Source organism: Artemia franciscana, chromosome 16 (assembly GCF_032884065.1).
Source record: "Artemia franciscana chromosome 16, ASM3288406v1, whole genome shotgun sequence".
Classification (NCBI taxonomy): domain Eukaryota; kingdom Metazoa; phylum Arthropoda; class Branchiopoda; order Anostraca; family Artemiidae; genus Artemia; species Artemia franciscana.
Genome location: NC_088878.1, coordinates 34,817,672 through 34,842,243, shown reverse-complemented (window position 1 = coordinate 34,842,243; position 24,572 = coordinate 34,817,672). Strand labels below are relative to the sequence as shown.

Here is a 24,572-nt window from a genome sequence, read left to right as displayed (position 1 = left end):
AGTGGCCAAGTAGTTGGCCGTATAAGGCCGTACTTGGCCGTACTATAAGTATATCCACTTAATCATCCACTTGGATAAGAAATCCGAATAAACAAAAGATAACAAAAAACCGACACCTACTTTCCAAGAAATCTTAGAATAAACATTTAACTTCTCCCGTTTTGTGCCAGGATAGATAAATTCAGATATAACGAAACTTGCAGCATTAGAAAGCGTGAATCTTGCTTTTTCGATTGAACGGAGCAAAATTTTATATTTAAAGTTCAGAAAAGGGCACTCCCTACAAGTATTTTAGCACATCTGCTTTGAAAAAATTGAAAATTAACTAAAAAGAAGCATCATTTAAATAATTTATCAGACTTGGAGCTATTGTGCTACCCACCTGACTTGGCAATCTTGCGACACAGGATACATATTATTTATATCTCGAGGATTTCTACATTTTCCTTAGATTCCTTTTATTTCATCTGGTCTATCACTCGAATAATTCTTGTCCAAGTCCCTCCTCCTCTCATTAAACATAAAGCATATTCACTAAAATTCCTAGCTGCATTTCTAACTTTCTCCCTAACACACCATCAAAGACTTCATAAGCCATCGTCCAAAAATTGTTCCATCTATCTTCTACAGTGTCAAATTTCGACTCTCTAGTTTAGTATTTTACTGTTCCTGGAAATTTTCTAGCAAATTCTCACCCTGGAGTCTACCAATGTCATAGCTTCACAGAAGGTAGTTACCCTTCCTAAATTTTAGCTCTAAAATGATTTCAGACAGTACTAGATGTTGATCTCTACTTTACCCCCATTAAAAGCACTCTTATATACTCTAGGATCTTGTATCGATCCTGCCAGTCTTCGGTTTACAATAGCAAAACCAATAAGGTTAGCCGTCTAACCTTAGTGTGAATGGCATTTTAACTTATGGGCCATTTTATGAGAAATACTATATTGGTTATAACTAGATTGCTAAACCTAAAAGATTGCAACAGTCTGTAACCATTATTATTTTCTTTCTCTGCGCCAAATTTACCAAGGCTAGGATACCGTTAATCCCTATTTCTGCCAATCTGGGCATTAAAATTCCCTAATGAAAACACCATATTTCTACCTGAAACCCTGTCTATTTGCTACTGTAACTGTAAGTAAAGTTCAGCTGAGTCACTACTCATGCCCTAAACTTTTTAGTCATAAAATGAGCGATTAGTATTCTACTATTAATACCTTTCCAGTCTAGACAGGACTTAGCAGCTGCCTTATTCATCATGGGCCCTACTCCTTGTTTATGCACCCCATCCTTCCTACCTGAGTAAAAAAAATCTATATCACCTAACTTCATACTTCCTACCCCTGAGATAAGAGTTTCAGAAACTCCTAATAATTCTCGGTTGAAGCCTCTGAAATCCTTAGTCAAACTGTCGATGCGATGTTGTTTTTCAACGTCGTAACATTCCAAGTTGCAATTGTTCATATTCTGTAAATCGTTCAAACTATTTTGGCCTCAGGAAAATCAATGGCCGAAACCAGTGCAAGAAAGAGATCAACACATCTGCTCAGGTAGACATCGAAGCGCTTAAGCTGTCTTAGAATCGGAGAGCAAGAAGTCCCTGGGACCTCCAGTTGAAAGCAGGTTTTGTGCAATCCTGGGCCCATCGTAGTCATGACATGGCTTTTAGCACTAGGCGATGCTCTTCTATCTACAAGAGTCAAAATCCTGTATACACAATACCAGGCTTATTAACTCTTACTCATTATATATTCAGACCTACAAATATTATGCTGCTACGGGGAAGCAACCCATGGATTAATTAGCCATGGATTAATTAGCAATTAATCCATGGCTAATTTTTCATGGCTAACAGTAACATTTTTTTTATTGTGCAGACGATGTGTCACCAAAAGCACATCAACATAGGGTGTCATGGCTCTTGCGCATGCCCAGCTGAAAGCCAAACCCCGTTCGAGACGGCTGGTGACTATTATACTGATCGAGGTGACGAAAAGCATTTAACATGGCCTTTTTAATAATAGTAAATTAGGCTTTTTAATAGAAGGCCTTTTTCAAAGAGTTAGTTGATGATGAAAAGATGAAAATGTTATCAGAGTAAATCAACCTTTTTAAGCTATGAGAGTTCAGAGTGCAAGAATAAATTTAAAATAAATATTAAGATGACTAAGTTGCTGAAACATGGATTAAGCTAAGATGAAGAGGTAAAGTTGGGTAGCGAGAAGATGTAAAGATGAAAAGGTGATTATGGGTAACAAAAAGATTGATCAAGTGGACAGCTTCACTTACCTACGCAATATTACTAGTGATGACGGTGGGAGCAATGCAGATTTTAAAAGTACAATATCCAAGGCCCAGGGTGTTTTTTTACAGTTAAAAAAGTTTGGAAGAATAGGAAGATAGATCTGCAAACCAAGACTAGAATATTGGAAGCTATAGTGATGACAATGATCAATTATGGCTCTGAAACATTGACACTCCAAGAGACGGAGGAAAATGTATTAGTTTTTTTCCAGAGAAGTTACCTATGGATTGTTTTTCGCACCCGACTGACTGATCGTATCACAAACACTAAGCTATACGAAAAAGCTATACTAGGGCTATAATAAGAAAAAAGTTGAAACGGCATGAAAAAGGTATTGGCATTGAATAAGAAGAAGGTTGACTAAAGGTTTGAAGGACTCATGATTGAAGAATTTGCTTTGGGAGTTCCTAGTGGTTCCTAGTCTAGGAGTTCCTTAATAGGCGGGGTTTTAAAGCTGTCCCATGAAAAAGTTCTTAGCTCTCAAAAACCTCTCACAACATACCCCCCCCCCCCCCTTCCACAAAAAAGAAAAAAAACAACAAAAAAACATAATGAAACTTTTCTGAAAAATTAAGCTTTCGCTTAATGGCTCTTTCACTACGACCTAAAGCATTTCCCGCTAGCATAATTTGAGACTTTACCGTACATTGCGTAATCTTACACAGCAAGTTTTGTCCCTTACGTAACGAGTGAACTCGAGCTTTACTTAGAATTTACGTTTTGAAAAAGCGAATGTACCAGATGCACAGTTAGTAAATTTTGTAAATAAATTAACAAACTTTCTCTAGGAAGTCTTTCGTGTTTGATCATAATTTGAACCTCCATCTTTATTCCAGGTGTTTAATTTTTATATAGTTTGCTTATAATGATTTTAGAGGACAATAACGACTATTTTACGGATTTTTGCGATAGCCTAACGTAAAATAAAAGGAAAACTACGTATGAAGTGTAAAAACCTCTTAAAGCTTCAGTAAAGTTACTAACCAGTTCTGTTCCCAGGAGGCCAAACTGTCGGCGCTATTTGCTCCATAAAATCTTCCATTGGCATGACCTTGTGGAAACTTTCTAATGGCTCTATTTTAAAGTATGTTGTAAACGGAACTTGAACCTAGAAAATAAGGTTCAGTAAATACTGACTGAAGTGACACCCAAGCAAGCTAGTGATTACAGAAGGCACAGAACAATTGAGTGATACGAACGCATATGACCTATTGGTGGAACGCGTCAAACCCCAAACAACAACAACAACATATACAATAAACAATAAACACACATTAAACCAACAAAATTGCTTGTGATCAGCTTTTAGGATAATTATCAGCAATGAATCGGCCCAAACAACAGTAGTATAGTGTAAACAAGCTTATGGGTGGGTGAAGGTGAATGTCGTATACACTTGGCTTTTTTCAGCTAGCTTCGCCACTAATGTTGCAATATCTATCCAATATAATATCACAGATTCTATAATATTATATTGTGGCATATTTCCCGCATTTAAATTAGTAACTGTATTTTAAATTTAAAAGTGCTCAAAAAGTAGGCCTAGAATTATTAACTTACCCAAGAAAAAAGCCAAGTGTCACCAAGAGCTAGATAGCGTTTCGGTATCTTTTTTATCAACATCAGCGCCAGTTCCCACTCTTATCAGTTACTCATACTCTTTGATACGCACTTAATTGAACTGGACAGACAGTTCGCAGCACGTGAAAAACACAATCAAAATTTTATCAGCTATTTTACATGTTTCAAAGCATAAACAGGTAGTTTTATATCCGAAATTATATAATAAACTTAGATTAGTCGGAATACATAAAATAAAGATACCACAAGCGACATCTGCATGAAAAATTTTAGTTTTTGTCGACTGATTGAAAGAGCAAGCTTCAAACTTGAAGCAAGCAATAACATTTATTAGCAACATTTTCTAACACACTATATAGGAGCGGTAATAAGCGAGTGGTTGACCATCTGTCTGTCGGTCGCCCCCGCTTTTGCTAGTTTGGGCACTTCCAGAAAAGCTAGGACGATGAAATTTGGCAGGCGTATCAGGGACCAGACGATATTAAATTAGAAATGGGTAGGATAGTGGTATGTATTGTGTCTTTTATATAATTGATAAGTGTCAACAATACCCACCCAATAAGATATTAGTAACAGCAGTTTGGCCCCAGTCTAAAGCAGTATCGAAAGAGAAAGAGTGGGAACTGTTATCAGGGGCGCTGGACATACAATTCTGTATCCGCAAAGGAAAGGATTCAACTACTGGTGACACTGGTTATTTGGTTTGGACCGGAGATCAGCGGTGTGACTCTTTAACTTCAGCCAGAGTCAAGCCAGCACCGCATCCGAACCCGAAAATACCTGGGGGGAAAACACGGGAAGCGTCGAAGCATTTACCCCCCACCAAACATAACACCCCCAGCCAAGGGTGGAGAATCAGGAGATCGGTAAATGTTTTACGCAGATCATGTGAGTAAAAAGACTAAATTTTCTAAAATGTTCTACGTCCTTTTATATATACCAATACTAATTTTAGAGAAAATTTTGGTCTTCAATTCGGCATGAATTTAAATCAAGTTGGTGGACTATGAATAAAAAGCTAAAATCCATGGCTAATTAGAGAAAAAGCCAAGACAGATAATCTGAGTGAGGGGCTAAGCTGGCACAAGTTTTCGATCCGGATGCTAGCACACTCGCCAAGCTCTAGCTTTCCCTCTTAAAGAAAATTTGGCTAAAGTGTTAGTCTTCATATTTGTGCTCCTGATCTTTTCAAGACCTACGATATTATAGCTCATAGTCAGGGACGCAAAGCCCGTCACTTCTGTTTTCTCGCTTCGGTTGGAGTGTATATATTTTATTTAATTAGAATCAATATCTTAAATGAACAATTTGGAATTCAAATAAAAACGTACAGAAACAAAAAACGAAAAATGAAATGAACCAGAATATGATTTACTTTCTTTTGTAATACCAACATAAAAACAACAAAAAACAACTAAACATGGGACAGATTCAAGCCACTGACTAGAATACACAAATTACATGTTTCCAATTACGGTATGTCTCAAACAAAGGGCGAGTTATATCCTAGTATGCTTAGTGGGGAAGGGTTTTAGTGTGGCCCTGATCTAATGCGACTTATTTTGGGATTACTTTATACTTAAATCAGTCTTTACATGTATACAAAAGTTAAATAATTTCTTATTTTAAGATGAAACAATTAAGTTTTTTCCCTTATTAGTCAATAACCTGAACCTGGCTACCGAAATTTCTCCACCGGTTTTCTCTTATCATTTATGGTGTGGTAAATCTAATCTTCGAAATAATGTGATATTTTCTCGTCGTGGCGTACAGTAGGCGGGATTTTATCTAGTAGTATGGGTATAAGTATATAAGTACTTATATAAGTAAAGTATATAAGTAGTTAAGTATAGTTAAGTATATAAGTAGTATAAGTTCCTTCACCAAGGCAGTCTGCTCCACAAATGACTTTAAAATATATGAAACGACGCCTGGCTCTTGCCTTCGGATTCTTCAAGTCACTACACTCTATTTGGAACAATAAACATCGGTCCATAAAGCTGAGAATACGACTTTAACTGAGCTTTTGTGGCTCCAGTCACAATATATCACAACATGTGGACCCAAGAACCCGATGAAAACACCGACTGGCGGCTTTCAAAACTAAATCACTACCATATGATGTGGAGTTTTGTTCTGAAGAACGGTGCCCAGTCTTCTTACGATATTCCTGTTCGTCATGGCGTAGGACAGAGTGGAATTTATTATATGTTTAAAGGGTCTGAATGAAACAATTTATCCAGGGGTGCCAATTAAAGGGGGGGGCAAATAACTGAGGGTTGAATAATACCTTTTTTTATTTTAACTAAACAAATTGAAAGAATCATAAAAATGACCCCACTAGATATTTAAAATGCACTCCGGTCCCTCTACATTAACTTGAATTGGTGCCACTGATCCTACCTTCTCTATATTAAGAATATTCTTCAAATTACCAAATTAGTCTGCCTTGAGCAGTTCATAAGCTTTCTTCTTCTTCTAATAAAATTACTGTTTCACAAAATATTAATCTTTCTTTACATGTTTCATCCTCTAATAAACCTCCAAATTCTTAGAATTTTCTCATTTTTAATATTGGTTCGATTTGGTGGTTGAATATTGCATCTCAAAAATATTTCTAAACCATTTCAGAAGCATTAAACATCCGAAATGTTATCAGTATTTATTTATTTTTTTTTCTATTTACGCCCATCATGAAATGAATAAAAAAGAGCAGAAACTACTAAAACAAAAACTTCTTTTTCGGCTGGAGTAAAGAGTGAGATTCAAACTTAAAACATCCGAAAATCACACTTTTTTGGTCAAACGGGAACAAAAAATAAGTATGAGCGCTATTGAACAGCACAGACAGTATAAAACAAGTGTATAACAGACCCCAGAATCTTGTCAGTGGTTTCATACATTTTGTTAGGTCTGAACAGTCCAACTGAAATGAATTGAAACAAAACGAAAAAATATAATAAGTAATAAATGGATGAAACATCTTAGTTATGACAAATGAGGTTCAAACTTGAAACAATGAGTTCAAAACTTAAAACAAACTTAAAACAGTTTAGTTATGACAAGTGAGGTTCAAACTTAAAACAATGAGTTCAAAACTTAAAACAAACTTAAAACAGCTTAGTTATGACAAATGAGGTTCAAACTTAAAACAATGAGTTCAAAACTTAAAACAAACTTAAAACAGCTTAGTTATGGCAAATGAGGTTCAAACTTAAAACAATGATTTAACAGCTTAGTTATGACAAATGAGGTTCAAACTTAAAACAGTGAGGTTCAAACAATGAGCTTCAAACTTAAAGTGAAGAAATTACCCATCTGTTTTGTTTTTTATTCAGGCATAAAACCTACTTAGGCCTCAATAAACTTATTGAAAGCCTTAAATGAAAGATTACAAGAAAAACAGGAAAAAAACATGCAGAAATTACATAAAATGAAAGTTATCATTCTTACTGAGGTATAAGGCAAGGGCTAATCTTGAAAAATGTAAAATCACACAAGAGTAGGCGTATACATCTAAGCCTTTATATGTTTTGTAAAAGATTTAGAGCTTGACTAATAACCCAGGGCACTTCACTGGAAAAACTTCTTTGATCTTTCAAGGCCATACAAAATCAGGATAACCATAGCAATCACACATGACAGACAATTTATAAAACAAAATTTATACTAAATTTTCTGTATGAAAAGCTAATGAGGATAATTAGGCATAAAAAGAATGAACTCTATTTTTAATTATAAAAATTAATTTTGTATCATCTAGGTTTTCAGTAAAGCACTAAGTCTATTACAACATCCAAGAGAATCTTTAAACATGACAGCTTACATTGGTAGTTTTTGCGCCATTTTAAGGTTGAATCTTACTTTTACTTAAGTGAAAATCACGAAGTTTCATTGCATACATTGTTTAGCTATGTTTAACAGTAAATAAATACAGAGCAAAATATATCCTACATTTATAGCTGGTCATTTTCCACTAAAAATACTTAATTGTAAATAAAATTATAAATATAATTAAAATACTTTTTATAAATAAATAAAGAATTATAAATAAAAAAGCTACAATAAGGACACAAAGCAGTATTTCCGTTGTGTTTGCTTAACTTTTGAAAAAAGAAATTTTATAGTCTAAAATTTAATGTATAGAATTGGTGACATGAAAGTAGTTTTAGCATTAAATAATAACTAAAAGTTTTTTTCTGAAACAAGGGGCCATTCAGAATGGAGCAAGTTTTGTTGTTACTACATAATCAAGCTATAATGAAAATTTAATCCGTAATAATCATCTTCGTGATAATATTGAAACAGAAAATTTGTTTTCTATTTGCATGTTGGTTTCTGTTAATTATTTTTGTTTGTTTGCTTCTTTTATTATAGATTCTTGTTTTATTGTATTATACAATAAAACCATGAGTAAACCATGTAAACCATGAGTAAACCATGTTTACATGGTTTACTCATAGTAAACCATGTAAACCATGAGTAAACCATGTTTACATGGTTTACTCATAGTAAACCATGTAAACCATGTAAACCATGAGTAAACCATATTTACATGGTTTACTCATAGTAAACCATGTAAACCATGAGTAAACCATGTTTACATGGTTTACTCATAGTAAACCATGTAAACCATAATAAACCATAGTAAACCATGAGTTTAAAATGAAGCTCAAACTTTCAAAATCCTATCAGCTAAAACAATTCAGATAAAATATATAAATTGAAGTATGTAAAGGAAATGCCTTATTTATGAAATGAATAAATAAAACAAGGGGGGCCTCTTGATTACACACAAAGATGGTAAACATTTATTGAGCTCTAGTACATTCTTAGGAACGTCAGACTTGAACCAATAAAAATTGAGTAGCAAAGAGGATACAAGATACCATTGAACTTTTAAAAAATAACTAAAATGAACAAAATTATCAGGGAAGTGAGAAACTCGTTCATATGATCTTAGCATGCAATAAATGCTACAAAAAAAAAGAAAAAAAAGAGTATTTGGCTGGGTTCATAAAAAGTGCTATTCTCCTTTGGAGTTTTATAGACAAAATGGAAAGCAAATCGACCATTGAAAATGTTAGAAAACATTTTTTTTTTTGGAACAGAAAAAGAAAACTTTTCAATTGGCTGATTCATTAGATGCTGTGTTGGTAAATCATCAAATGGAAACGGGTCTGTAGGTACATTCAAGTCAGCAGCTAAGAGGAGGGGGGAGAACATTGCCTCCCCTTGGAAAAAACGCTGAAACCGAACAGTTCAGCAACATTTATAAGAATTTAAAGTTTACTAGAAAAACTTATTACCCCTTTCTTTGTGGAGAAATATTTACAGATTTACCCACTCCCTCATGAAATAAGAATAGGAAGAGGGGGCGGAAGAAGACTACAAGAAATCTAGGAGACTTAAGAAATACTTACCGATTTTGGTTCTCCATATCTGTATTCCACCCAAGGTGGAAGTGCAAGTGTCCTATCGAGTGCTTTTGCAAATGCCAAGGAACCAAGAAAGTGGTCAGCCTGGTTTCCAAACCGTCCTGAAATGTAAAGTTGTATCACCCTGATTCCACTAAAACTACCTAAGCCCCTCTTTGAAACAGCATACTATATATAAAGATCCAGTTTTTCTTTTGTCAAAAATTACGTTTTATCATAATTTTATCTTTTATTAATTACATAAGACACTAGATATTGCTACTTCCTTTCAAATGGGCCCTTAAACAGCTCTGTCTGATATTTCAGTGCCCTGCTAGCAGTGAAGAAAAAAAGAGAAAAAAACAAGGCACATCACTGCTAACCATGCAAAAAAAAGATTTCTTTGTTATTCAAAACGGGGAGGGGGCTGCAAGTTCCCTGTACAGGGTTTTTGACAATGCTGATTCCAATGGCCTACTTTTAGTTTTCAATCCAAAGCCATATTCAAGGGCTTTCAGGCTATTTTTCTAAATTTCCATAAATCTGTTTTCAAACTAGCAGTTGACTATTAAGACTAATCGAAATCATAGTTACTATTCCTGAATTAGCAGCAGATTTTTCATAATACACAGTTTCTTTTTTAAATGCGCTTTAAATTTGGTTACTATGGGCGTGGTTTGTTCTTTACTAATTTGCAGCTATCACTGCAATCATGATTAATATGACGTTGTTTATGGCTGTAATCGATCATATCTGACGTCATTCATGTGTTATTTCATCTTATATATGAAGGTACAGTTTATGTCATTTTTTTAATATTATGTTTTGTTGCTTGCAAAAAAGACGTGGATATGGCAATGTTGTTTTGAATTTCAGTTTGAAACATCTCTCTGAGCACCCCACTAGCAGCAACAACAAAAAAGAGAAGCAATAGAGTAGAAAACATTGCTTCCCTCTTTCCTTGTTAATCAAGAGAGGGGACTGTAATTCTCCTAAATGGGGATTTCGGATATTGATATTTCTATTGTATAGTTTGCATTTTGACCTGACACCATTTTTGTGGGATTTTAGGGTATTTTTCGAAATTCCAATTAATTTGGTTTTGCAACCAAACTTTTGTCATTGAAATTCATCAATATAATAGTTGCTGCTAGTGAATCAGGTTCAAATAGCAATTCTTCTTAACTCGACAGTATTTTTTTTTCAACATATTTCCAAATTTCCAATTACTATGGGCTAGGATTCATTCTTTACTAGGTTGGCCCTAGTTGTTGAAGAATCCCAGCCAGTTGTCACCTCTAGCTTAGTAAATAAAAATGTTGTGTTATTTGTTTCGGAATTAGCGTAGTCGACAATTATCGTTTAACTGATATACTGCATTCGTCCATGACGTTTTATCAGTCTTATTACAATTTTTGCTTGACTACAAATAGTCAGTATAAATATATTCGTCAAAGTATAATATATATATAAAATATATTTTATAATATATATATATATTATATATATATATTTTATATAATATATATATATTTTATAATATATATAAAATATATTATACTAGCTGTTGGGGTGGCGCTTCGCGCCACCCCAACACCTAGTTGGTGGGGGCGCTTCGCGCCCCCCCCCAAGCCCCCCGCGCGCGTAAGTCGTTACGCACCATATTAGTTACGCGCCATTGTAGTTGTGTCCCTATGTCCCACCTGTGAATATAGATAGATATATATATATATATATATATATATATATATATATATATATATATATATATATATATATATATATATATATATATATATATATATATATATATATATATATATATATATATATATATATATATGTTTTTAACTACGTAAAACTTGCGAATATACAACATTCTTTGCTGTCCCATTGTCTGTGCATATAAATAGATTGTCAGGTTTACCGACTCTTGAACATGCAACATATAATGGTCCATGGGAAAACAATCCGTATTCAGATCTATACCTCATGATTCTAATGATTGCCCTTGAGCTTTGTTGATGGTGATTGCTAATCGACCATTCCCTGAGTCGCCATCGTCATTTATATATCCCCCTGTGCACCCCGGCGTCCCCTTTGTAGTTATGTCCCTGTGTCCCGGTCGTCATTTATATTCCCTGTGTCCCGGTCGTCATTTGTGTCCCGGTGTTCCAGTCTGTGATTTCTCTTTGAGTGTCCCGGGCGTCATTTATATTCCTTGTGTCCCGGTGTCCCGGTCGTCATTTATATCCCCCTGTGCCCCCCGGCGTCCCCATTGTAGTTGTGTCCCTGTGTCCCGGTCGTCATTTATATTCCCTGTGTCCCGGTTAGTTTTTCCTTTTTTTTAGTTTTTTCAGTTTTTTTAGTTTTTAGTTTTTAGTTTTTTACCTTTTTTTAGTTTTTTTTAGTTTTTTAGCTTTTTTAGTTTTTTTTTTCTTTTTAGTTTTTTTAGTAGTTTTTACCTTTTTTAGTTTTTTTTCTTCTTTTGTATTAGTGTGAAATAATTCAGACGTCATATGCGGACAAACACGACGTCACTCGACAGACAGACAGACAGACATAACCCACAAACAACTTATTTTTATATATATTTATTCATATTTTTTTAGTTTTCTTTTTCTCTTTTATTTTTCAGTTTTTTCCTTTTTTTTTAGTTTTTTTCTTTTTTAGTTTTTAGTTTTTTTTAGTTTTTTACCTTTTTTTAGTTTTTTTTAGTTTTTTTAGTTTTTTAGCTTTTTTAGTTTTTTTATTAGTTTTTATTTTTTTTGTAGTTTTTGCCTTTTTTTATTTTTTTCAGTTTTTTTTAGTTATTAGATTTTTACCTTTTTTTAGTTTTTTTTTAGTTTTTTAGCTTTTTTAGTTTTTTTTTTTCTTTTTAGTTTTTTTTTGTAGTTTTTACCTTTTTTAGTTTTTTTCTTCTTTTGTATTAGTGTGAAATAATTCAGACGTCATATGCGGACAAACATGACGTCACCTGATCCACAGATCCACAGATCCACACACAGACAACTTATTTTTATATATATAGATATATATAATATATATATATATATATATATATATATATATATACAGTATAAATATATTCGTCATATTCGTCAGTATACGAATTGTCAGTATAAATCATGAGTCAGTTACTACAGTTCAGCGAAATTTAAAAGCTATTTATTATGAAGTAGAATAGTCAATTATAAATCTAATTGATATGGAGGAGCTTAGTAAATAATTGGCAACCACAAGGAAGTTACAGCCAGGCAAGACCCATAAACACACTGTACCAGATCTACCAAAGGGATATATGCAACCTGCATGCCTCCATTCAACCAGAATAGGAGGTCATCACAACAGCAGCAAACCCGGAGGATAATTGACTGCTTTACTCTTATCTTTTGATAAATGCTTTCATGACACTAAAAATATGGGTCTAAATTTTCAGCATGACATCAAAAGAAGAAAATAGAATTTAATATTTGTGCTTTATATAATAGAAATTAAGTAATAAAAGTGATATTTTCGTAATCAGAAGAAAATAAGGATCAAAAATGAAACACTAAATTGATAAATACAAGAAATACCATAATTGGTCTTTCTAAGAAGGTGTCCTTGTAGGTAAGTGGATTAACTAATAATTTGAATTGTTTAAACCTGAATAATTTTTAATAATAGCCATATTAATGCATAGTTTCAATTTTTAGCTATTCAATGATATGAAAAAAAAATCAGTTTAAAATTGGTAAGAAGATGCTAGGGTTATATTCTTGCATAATTTCAATCACTCAATCACTAGTTATTTCCCCAGTTTACTGCCAAATATTGGGAGTGTTTGATTTTTGCTATCACACTGAGGAAAGCAAAACTTTCAAGAATGCCATGATGATATACTTTTTTGCTATTCAATGATATGAAAAAAAAAAATCAGTTTAAAATTGGTAAAAAGATGCTAGGGTTATATTCTTCCATAATTTCAATCACTCAATCACTAGTTATTTGCCCAGTTTACTGCCAAATATTGGGAGTGTTTGATTTTTGCTATCACACTGAGGAAAGCAAAACTTTCAAGAATGCCATGCTGATATACTTTTTTGCTCATTTTCTGCTGATTTTTCACAGAAGTTGTTTCTTTTAAAGTTGACACCTGCAAAATTTTAAAACTGATTAACTACATCAAATGTCTTTTACGTTAAAAATTGAGCTCCTGAGTTTTCCTCATATTTTAAGACCTAAATAAATTTCATCTTCTACTGTTGCTGGTACTTTAAGATTGGATCAAAAGCCTTGCTTTTGCAAGAAAGTTTAATTTAAAAAAAAAAACACCCACCTCCCACTAAATTCATGCCTGGATATAGGCATTGATATAACAAAAAGGCTTTTCTTGTTATTTGCTTAGTTAGGCCACATAAACACCATTAAGGAAAGGGGGTGTTAATTTATAGTGGATTTTTTATTACTTTTTTAATTAATCATTTTTATTGGACAACTGCACAGAGGAAATTGTTTTGAATCTTTGAAACACACATTTCCCAAGTTTTTTTTTTTAATCTTTATTGTATAGTTAGGCTATATGCTTATTTGCGAAATAGATTGAAATAAAAGTTTTTTAAACGAAATAAAAAATTTTGGTGGATATAATCCAAAAAGTACCACCAATACAAATATTCTGTAGATTCCAATACAAGATAAATTTAGTGTCAGAAGATGAAAAGCAAGTAACCTATTAGTTTACTAGCTAAACCAGCAAATTACCTTACAGTGTACTTTCAATGCTCTTTCCAAATATACAAATCACAAGAGTTGCAAATGCCCCCTGTCTCCGACAATGTGTTTGTAAAGCCCAACTAAGCCAAATACAAAATTTTATGAACATTATGTGTTTGCATTAATTTTTGTGCATAGCAGCAGAAGTCAGGTAGCAGCAGTCAGGTGCATGGCCTTTTCTGAACTGAACATTACAAAAACAAAATAGTGTTGATATTCAACTGTCCAGTCAATACTGTTTTGAACTATAATGTTCACTACCATGACAAAAGCCCTCACCCCCTAATATGGTATAATGGAGCCAGTAAAGTTTCACAAATATTCTTAGGCTAGATCAGGTATTATTATGAGGGGTGGGGGTTCCATTGTCACAAAAGCAATCACAAGATTTGGAAACAGTGTTCAACAGGGAATTGAATAGTTCTACAGTTTGTTATTATAGTGTTTAGTTCAGAAGAGGCCATACACAAAACTGTTACCTAGGGGGCGCCAAGCAAAATCTTGGGGGAAGCCCAATATGACAAAGGCACCAAGGAGCAAAATTGTGGGGGGGGCAATGTGACAAGGGTACCAATAATTGACCAAATTGAAATTTTTTCAAAAAAAGAGTAGAAAAAGTACAGGATAAGAAGGTACCAGAAAAAATCTTAGGAGAGGGGGGCAGGGTCTCCCACCTCCCCTGGATCCACCAGTGACTGCAGCCTATTAAAGAATAAATCGCAACACATAGTAGACTAAGAATAAAAAATGGGTTTTTAAATAAATTTCTAAACATAAAAAAACTGTCATTTGACAGGACAATTATCAATTATTATTGATGTTAAACTTAAAAATAAAACGTAAAGACACAACAAAATTCATTTGCACTTGAAAGAACAGTTTAAAAATCATCAGGAACAGTTGTAGACAAAAATATAAAGTATATAGATTCTAAAATGCCCCCCCCACAAAAAAAATAAGTAAAAACTAATGCAATCTGAGAAGATGCAGCTTTATTAGTGTCTCAGCACTAGTATCTATTTTTGATAGTTAATTTGCTAAGAAATGATACAAGAATTTCATTGATATTCCATCTCAACAACTATGTTCTTGCTTTATCAAATGCTATTACAACTGCTGCTTAAACTGTGTGAAGGGCCACTGAATATAAACTCAAGTTTGTATAATGGCACCACTATTCAAGATGAGAGATAAAGGGTGAACTCACATATTTTGGAACCTTGCTTCAGCAATGATTGTCTTGAAGATACTAGCTAGTGGGCACTTGGAACTGACAAAACCTTGGTTTCATTTATTTTGATTTTTATACCAGTAGGGGCCTATCAATATATCAGTACTCACATGAGGGCTATGATTGAAACTTGGTAGAAAATTTTGTTACAATGGGTCTAGGCGTAATAGCTTTTGAACGGAAAATATCTAGAACTGAGCCCAATAGTGACTATGCCTAAATTTCATGTGAATGACTATTTTGCTCATGGATGAATAAATAAAGGTGCTATTCAGAAATGCATAAAACTCTGCTGTTTAGTGAATGATTCAAGCTAGAAAACCGGTGTGGCAATATTGAAAACGCAGCTTCTTTCAGCTCATTAAAAACTAAAATATTATATTATATAAATAATTATATTATATATAATTAAAATTATACCATATATTATAAAATTATAATTATCACCTGAAGATGCTCACACAAAAATGATTACACAAACAGCATACTTTCAAAATCGAAAATATTTTTCTATCCTTATCTCTTCATCTATTCACAAAGATCTATTCTCATCTCTTCATTCAGTCATTTAAATTGTGTAATTCCACCTTAAGTATGTACTGTAGGGACTTTTGAGGAATGAAATAAAAAGGAATTTTATGACTATTATATGGAATTTTGAGAAAAGGCACGTGGAAACACTAATTGCTCTATAAGGGGCATAAGGGGGATGAAGTGAAGCAATTTGATTTAAGGAATGAGACAAGCATGTATACATAATTGTTGTAAAGTATTTTCTCATAAAATCTAATGCTAAAATTAAAGAAATAAATGACACCTTATAAATCAAGGTTGAGCCACGGTATGAAGTCTAAATGCTGTTTTTGTTGAACTAAATGCTGTTTGGTGTTGTCAATCAATCTCATTTGATTGATTGATTTTTGTTGCATTAATTGTACATTTGGAAGAAATCTCCTAGAAGGCTAAAAGAGTCTATTATTGATTCCAGGTGCTGTTTTTTGGAAAAAAAAGTAGATCCATTTCCCAAGGCCTAATTTTTATAATATAAAGTTTGGGTATCCTTTTAGAGTTTGACTACTTCTATTAAAAACATGTTGTATAAATAAAAGTGGTAGTGTTAGATTCCTTATTTTATGTTCTTTTCAAATATCATCACCTTACCTTAATCCATTAAAGAGCTTTAAGGTTCTCTGGACCTATGGTGCTCTTGAGTTGATGACTCCTAGTCAAACCTCCACTGCTTCTTCTCCCACTCCTTGTCAAGTAGGTGCTTGAAAGACTGAATGGAGGGACTGCTGACAGTATAGTCCTTCAATTCATTCCAGTTGTTTATTACTCTTTGTGAAAAATACATTTGACAGATTCTTGATATGAAGCATAATTTTGGTAGATTCTTTGAGTGTACTCTTGTGAGATGATGGCTGGTACTGTGGCTGCCCTTGAAGATGGTGAAATTTTCCTTTTGGAGTTTATAAGCTTGCATCATGTCACTATGCATGCGTCTGTAGATAAGGGTAGGTAGCTTGAGATGGTCCTCATATGAAGCTGATTTTAGTCTTTTCAGGTACTTCATTGTCTGTCTCTCAACATTTTCAATCTTGCAAGCATGAAGAACCAGCTTGACCATTGCCAAAATCAAGATGGAGTCCAAAAAGTTTCCATAATATTGTTGCCCCTTGGCTACACATGGCATTTTTAATAGGCCAAGGATCGAATTTGCTTGGGAGACAATGTGCTGATCATGGCTGTGAAACCTCCGCCTTTCATTAATGATCACACCAAAGTCCCTTTTTGCTTCTCTATTCACTAGTTAGTCCCTTATATTAGTAATTGGATGTAAAATTGAGCAGGTAGCCATTGGAGCAATGCCAAAAATGTTGGCCTGATCAACAAACAAATGCTTATTGTTATCCACATAATTTGATATACATCAGTAAAAGGGTTAGGCCTAGTAGAGTTCCCTGTGGTACCCCACTCACTACTATGGCTTCATCATGGTAGATTGACTGGCCATCTATTTCAAATAAATGGACTTTCTGCTTGTGGTTAGTGAGGATCCATTAGCAATTCTATCAGGGATGAGTTGATACAAGTAGCAGATAATTTTGAGTGCAGTTGACTATGGGGCACTTTGTTAAAGGCCTTGGCAAAGTTTAGCAGCAGTAGGTCAACTGGATGTCCTTGGTCAATCAGGTTTGAAATTATTTTGTATTATTCCAACAAGTTTAATTCAACTGATTTTCTAACTGGAATCCATGCTGCTTGGGTGACAAGATCTTGTTTGTGGTTGAGTCAATGACTATACAGTCAGGCTTCTTAATCATGGCTTAATCAAAAACCATAAAGTTTGAAAAAATCAGCAAACTTTTGTGTAGAATGGGTAAGCCTGGATATAAGGCAGGGGGGGGGACAATTGCCCATCCCAAATGATTTTTTTTGTCCTTCAAATTATATTATTGAAAACTATACACAAGAAATGCTAAACATAAGGACAATCAATCGTTTTCTGAAATAAAAACAATAAAACATGTGAATGTAATAAAATTGTTCAAAGATTGTACATGTTACAAACACAAGACTGAAACGTTTCTGTGCTGTTAGGGAGAGTCCAAGGGAGTGCAGACCCAAGACAAGAAGATTGGACAGTGACAGTGCTGTGGCCTGTATAAGCGTACAAAGGTTGGTATCCCTTATCACTGCTCCCTGGAGACACAGATGAAGTGTACATAATACAAAGATTAAATGAAAGAATCTTATTTCCATCATTGAACTTGATTAAAATCTAAGATTCCTTCACCAATGCTGTAAATGTTTCTCTCCTTAATAGGTGCCACACAACACTATATGAAGTAATCACAAAATGATGCCAATTCATCTACCAACAATCTAATAACCTGAAGTAACTTTTAGTTATGATGAAGATACTGGTGTGTCAACTATTATAAGGGTCAAGGTTGAATCTTTCTTTATGCCAAATGGCTTTGAATCCTACTGCAAAGAGATTTAAGAAGCATGTGTCACCTCATACCAATCCAGAGTTAAGATTTTGCTTCTCAATTTCTTCATCCAAGTCTATGTTGATAGTTAAGCAAGTATATTTCACATCTTCCTTGACATGAGACCTGGTTATGCTTACTTTTCATCACCTGTGGAAACCATTGCAGGGCACCAAAAAGCCAGCTATTATTTCTGGCATGCCTTAACAAGGTCCTTTGTGTGGTAATATTCATTGGGAGGTGCAATTCCTGTTGCTAGGGCCTTACTAGGCCCTAGTAACCTAGGCCTAGGGTGCTAGGTTTACTAGCAGTAACTATCAACCACTTTACCCATTTGTCTTTTTTTGTGACATCATATTCTGACCTTGAATCAGTTCTCTACTAGTCTCATAGAGAAAATTTTTTTGACAAAAAATCAAACTGGCTCAAGAGTTTTCTGTCCACTGCATCAACATGCACTGTTTATCTTCTGCCATGTCTACTTTTCACCTTGATTGGGCTAAGTTTTGTATCCTTAGCAAAATGTGTCTTTTTTCCCAGCTAACAAACTAGGCTTTTTTTTATTTCTTGTCACTTGTCATTGAGCACCTTTGCCAACAGTACCAGCAGCAACATTAGAAATAATGCCCTTGTCCTTAAACATTGTTATTGAAACAATTGGCATATTCTTGGACATTGTTTTTTGAAAAAAACATTTTTTTTTTGTTGTCCCATTTCTATAGGAGCCTTTCATGTTGGTGTCTGCTGAGATTTATCTTATATTGCAAACTTACAAAATATTATAACTCATAAAAAGCAATAGGCAACAAGTGTGTAACCTTCTCTTTGATGGGCTCTTCTCTGATTGGCCAACAGTTTAGTGGCAATCTCTTGACAAAATTTATTAATGCCTTGCGCAAAAAAAGTGAACCAGTTGATCTCCAATTGCATTACATTACATCAATAGTAAACCTAGCCTTAATTCAATTATTTTAAACAAAATTGCAGGGGGTGATGTTCCACTTTCTCTTTTTAGTACTACTGCCCCTCCCAAATTAAAGCTCTGGGCCTGTGCTTAGGACTAAGCTATAGCTTAAGGCTATAAGCAACCCTGTGAGAAGGTATGGAGAAATTGTCACAAGCAGGTAATATTACCTATCAAGCAAATTGTATTAGTCCATGAGCCCTGGGGTCTGTATTCTATATTTATTTAATAGACTAAACCTTGTTTGAGTTGTTTTTTTTTAGTTGTATCACTCTTTGTTGAATAAATAAAGAATTCAGACCTCACTCCACTTCCTGCAGGGTTCATGGACTAATACACTTTTCTCTATAGGTAATGTTAGCCTACCTGTAAGCAAGCCCACTTTAAATATTTTTAGTCTTGTTGGAGGGGAATTTTTAGAAAGCTAAAAAAGGGATGTATTTCTCTAATAATAAAAACAAACAATATACAATCATCAAAGTCTTCCTATATGCAGTAATACGCACTTTAGACAGCTTGTGACGAAACTAAACATTTACCTTTTCTCTTTCTGATTGCTCCCTTAGGCTAAAATATAAATTTTAGGCTAGATATATCTAATTACTAGCCAAACATTATTACTCACCCATACAGGGACAATATAAAACATATCCTGATGGATCAACATTGTAAATTTTACTCGAACTTGAAGTCTCGAGCATAGATAATAAAGTAAAACAAAAGATTATTTTCCAATTCATTTTTTCACCGTTTTCCCTTTTTAAATAGAATTGTTGTTTTCTGCTGCCATCTAAACTGTTGGCCATTTTCAAGACTGGATAGCTGAAATGCTACCTTGCCGTATTTATTCAAACCGGCATACTTATTCCATTAAGACTGGGGCGCGATTACATGAAAATTCAAGGGGTGCAAGAATTTTTCCGGCTTTAAAGAAATGAAGGTACAAAAAATTGTTTCTTGAAATTTAGAAGGGCAAATGAACACCCAGACTGTCAAAATTTTCACTCATTACAGGTTTAGAGGGGATGAAAAATATCTATACAGAAACACAAATTTCTTTGGCGCCCTGGCCGACTATTATTTCTCTGTGCCTCTGGAAAGTGGCATTTTTTTAATGATAGCTCTAATAAAAAATCTTCGATTAAAGATATATATATCCACCGACCCCTCCATCCCCAAATGTTGGGCCATTGTAGAGATAGACTAAATATAGAGGAAAGATTATAACAATCTTGATTTCAACTTTCACCTTAAACCAAGAGTCATGCTAACTTTTGGACGAAATTTTATAAAGGAATAAATTGAAAAAAAAAGCGAATATCTTAACTCTCTGTCACTTATCTACTCCTGCCATTTCCAAGTAGGGAGTCCTTGTGATTAGAAACATATTCCTTGTACTTAATGGAAATACTCACTGTAGATGTCTAAGCTCAACCAATACCCCTTGATATACTGCTTGATTGCTTGGCTGAGCAATCAGTTCGATCGTCTGCATTTTCTAGTTCGATCGTCTATTTTTTTAAAATTTAGAAGGTTTTCCAAGGAAATGCTGCTGTTTTTGTAGATGAGGTAGACTATGGTTTAAAGGACGCTGAACAACACTAGGGGAACTTTTTTATTGTCGTAGGCTCTTTGTTTTCAAAATCTAATAGAATAGGCAAATTCATTCAGAATCCAATTCATAATTTTATCCCTTAGCTATTATTTTTTACCTTTTTAAAGAGGGATTTAATCATTGCGTTAGCCTTATTTCATGGTAAAACTACGACTGTTGGCGAACAACGGAGAACTCTGTAAAGATTTTAAGTCGCCTTGACTTAGCTCCAAAACATCAATCTTTGAAAAAAAAAGTCTGAAAATCTTAAAAATATTTTAAAGCATGAAAATAAAAAAAAATCCTTAATGCACAGAAAGGTGCATCTGATCTAAGAATCAACAGATCAAACTGACTTTAATCAAACCCTAAAAAGCTAGTGGATTTTTATCAGATGTCTGATACTCATTCATTCATTTGTGACGAACAGCCTTCGGGCATTTTTGTCAATTGCAGTGTAGAAGCGCTACATTACTCCTTCAATGGCAGCCAAAAGACACCCACCCCCGAAGAGAAGCAAAGAAAACCATATAGCACATGAATGTGGCAGAAGCGTTTTTCAGAGGATCCTGAGCTCAGAGTAGGAGACTATCCATATCAGCAACTCACTAAAGGGTAGTTAGGAGACTTCACATAGACACCCTAAGTGCCTCTGGAAGCACTGTTGGAACTAAATCCTATGGGCAGGTGCAGGCGGAATAGTAGAAGTGTTAGAAATTACAGTATGCCCCAACATTGAACGGCAATGTAACTTCATACCCAGTTAAAGTAATTGTGGAAATGCTGAGAAAGCACTCAGTTTTCCTGGCAAAGCTTCCTGCGTCAGTAATTAACCAATTTCCCAAAACAGCAGACTGTGGAGAGCTTCGTTTATCGTTGGAAATTAGGAAATCCTTCAGTCTGTGACTCACAATGGCAAACAGGTATCTAATATTGACTTCATAATAACTAATTGTCTCATCACAGTACACCATAGACACTGGTTGTTTTTAATAATTTTACTTGAAATAGACGTATTTATTTCGTATGCTGGACACTAAATCCTTAATTTATTTGTATACCCTGATAGTTATAACGATTAGCCTGAGCCTAGTAACACTTATTTTAATAGACAAATAGTACCGTTTAGCGGCTTTTTGAACAGTTCTTTCCGTTGGAAATTAGGCACCTGCATTGGAAACCTTCACAGATAACAGACTGTATACCACTATTCCTTCTAATACTCTAGGATTATTCTTCAATTAGATATGAGGCGTTTATTCAAAGTGCGCTTTTAAGTTTTCGGTATTTATGGGCTAAGGTTCGTTCTTTACTAAGTTGCCCCTGGGAGGCCAACCATGATGTCACAGCCGGAAGTTAAATCAAACGAAATATCTAGGATTGAAAGCACGAATTTTACTCAACCATTCAAGAGGTAAACAAACAAACAAAACTGTAACAAATTAGACACCGCAGTTTGTGACTAACTGAGACTCCTATACATAGCTCCAAATTTAGCAAAGCAGTATAAAATTTTATTCTTTAAAAATTTATTTTTTTAAATTTTATTCTATCATATTCTGTTACAACATGCTGCACCATTGATAGATCAGTACCAATATGGTTGCATAAGTGGCGGCAACATGGCAGCATATTGAGTATGGATGTACCACCTAAAAATGGTTGAATCTGATTGCATTGACAAAACTGAAAGACAGAAAAATTCATAATACTGTAAAAATTATTTTGATGGGCTTTAAGAAAACAGCAAGGGATCATAGAATAAAATGGGAAGGCAAGACTAATCTATGCTATTGAAAGTTACAGTAATGACAGTTGTCAAGTTTGGTTCTGAAACCTGGGTGCTTCGAAAGGCTGAGGAAGATATGCTCAATTATTTTAGAGGGATTGTTGAAGGATAGTCATTATACCTGACTCAAGTTATTTCAAGCAATAAGGTGTATGAGACGTATACTTCGGTCCGACGTTCTATAGCTATACGAAACAAAAGGCTGAGATAATTAGGCCGAGTTTTAACAATGACAGATTGCCAAAGATTGCTCTGTTTGGCCATTCATCTGGTTTCAAACGATAATCAATTCGTTCACGAATGAGAAGAAAGGGGCTAATAAAAAAGGTTTTAAAGAAAACGGAACTTCATGGGAGGGGTAAAGCTTTGAGTAATGTGAGGCGAGGGAAGACCGTACGCAGCTGTGTTGGCCTTAGGTGGCTTGCTACTGCAGTAGGTTTTTAGTAGTAGTAGTGGTGATTTTGATGTCATGAAAAGTAAAAAAGAAACACTTCTTGAAGCACAAATCGCTTCCAGTAAAGCGTTAATCACGCTCCGGTATTTAGAGGGGGCTAGGTAGGCCCCTCTAAAGACCCTATTTGCGATAGTTTCTGTTCGAACGCAAAATTGATTATTAATTCTAACTTCTGTTTGTTTTAAGACTCTGTTTGTTTTCAGTTTCATTTATTCAACTTGAGGGATTTAGTTCCCTCATTTATTTCGTTGAGGGATTCAGATTCCTGTTAATTATGTTACTGGTCTTAGACTTTAAGAATGTTTTTTACTTTTCTTCGGAAAAAGTTCTCTTTGACCAAACAATTTTTTTTAATTGTCGTGTTCTGAAGAAATTGATTTTGGTCAAACAACGTAATTAGTAGTTCCTATAAAAGGAGCTTGTTTAGCCATACGAACTTGAATGACTTTTTATTAAAACTTTGACTAGATTTAGACAGATATTGACATCTACACAATATCTTTAGATTGGAAGAAAAGAGCCAAAAAGTAAATAACACCCAGAAAACAAAACTTTGAACCTAAATTGATAATTATTCAGGCTTATCCAACCAACTTTCCATCTACAATCAGGAGATTACAGTGCAAGCAATGTTTCATGTATTCGCCTGAATATGGTATTATTTCGAATTCAAGGAGAAGTTCCATTGAGTTAGACTTAATCTTGAAGCTAATCATACTTAACAAAGAACATTGATATTAATCATACTTAATAAAGAACATCTAACGAAAAAGAAATTCCCAGTCAGAGGAGCAAGTGTAACATAAAAATAATATTAATGGCACCGGCTTTAAAAACAGAAAAAACCAGTGATGGTGACTTTTAATTGGAGAGACCTCCAATTAAATTAAATTAATTAAATAATTAATTAAATAAATTAAATAAAATTAATTAAATAAAATTAAAATAAAATTATATTTTATTAATTAAATAAAATTAAATAATTTTAAATTAAATAAATAAATTAATTCCAATTAATTAAATAAAATTAAAAGAGCTAATAGGAACTATTCCACAGCACTTAACTGAAATATACTAAAATAAATTAGCTTTTATTCATTACATTAATAAATAGCCAAAGTCAACTAAATCATTTTTAAGATTTGTTCGAAATGCCACAAGAAAATAATACTTTTGCTCGGTTTGAGCCAAGTACCAAAAGGCTTGTGAAATCAGTTTAAGTCATGAAACCAACTGTGAATTCCCCCTCCCCATATTGACTTGCAGCAAAAATAAGTTCCATATGTTGAAACAAAATTATTTCATTGCTAACTCTTACCTAGCGACAAAACACACTAAATGGAATCAGATGAATTTTATAAAACTGAAATTGACCAGAAAGAATAGAACGTATAATTAACCATAACGAAAGAAAGATCTCGTCTATGTGAAAAGAATTAAAACTGTTGTTTTAACGTTTTAAAAGTTTAGTCCAAGCGTC

The 24,572-nt window shown here is 34.0% G+C and overlaps 2 protein-coding genes across 2 annotated transcripts in view; both read right to left on the bottom strand.

Annotated features, from left to right (window-relative positions):
• Window positions 1-20,030, bottom strand: part of LOC136037381 (GDP-fucose protein O-fucosyltransferase 1-like) — a 47,394-nt gene extending 27,364 nt beyond the window's left edge. Inside the window, exons 1-3 of the mRNA XM_065720111.1 lie at window positions 19,881-20,030; window positions 9,313-9,428; window positions 3,293-3,416 (exon numbers count right to left, since the gene is read on the bottom strand). Coding sequence (XP_065576183.1) covers window positions 3,293-3,416; window positions 9,313-9,428; window positions 19,881-19,995 — 355 coding nt within the window. The 5' untranslated portion in view covers window positions 19,996-20,030. The remainder of the gene's footprint in view (window positions 1-3,292; window positions 3,417-9,312; window positions 9,429-19,880) is intronic.
• Window positions 1-24,572, bottom strand: part of LOC136037384 (IWS1-like protein) — a 438,978-nt gene that overhangs the window by 188,246 nt on the left and 226,160 nt on the right. The gene's annotated exons all lie outside the window — the stretch shown is intronic.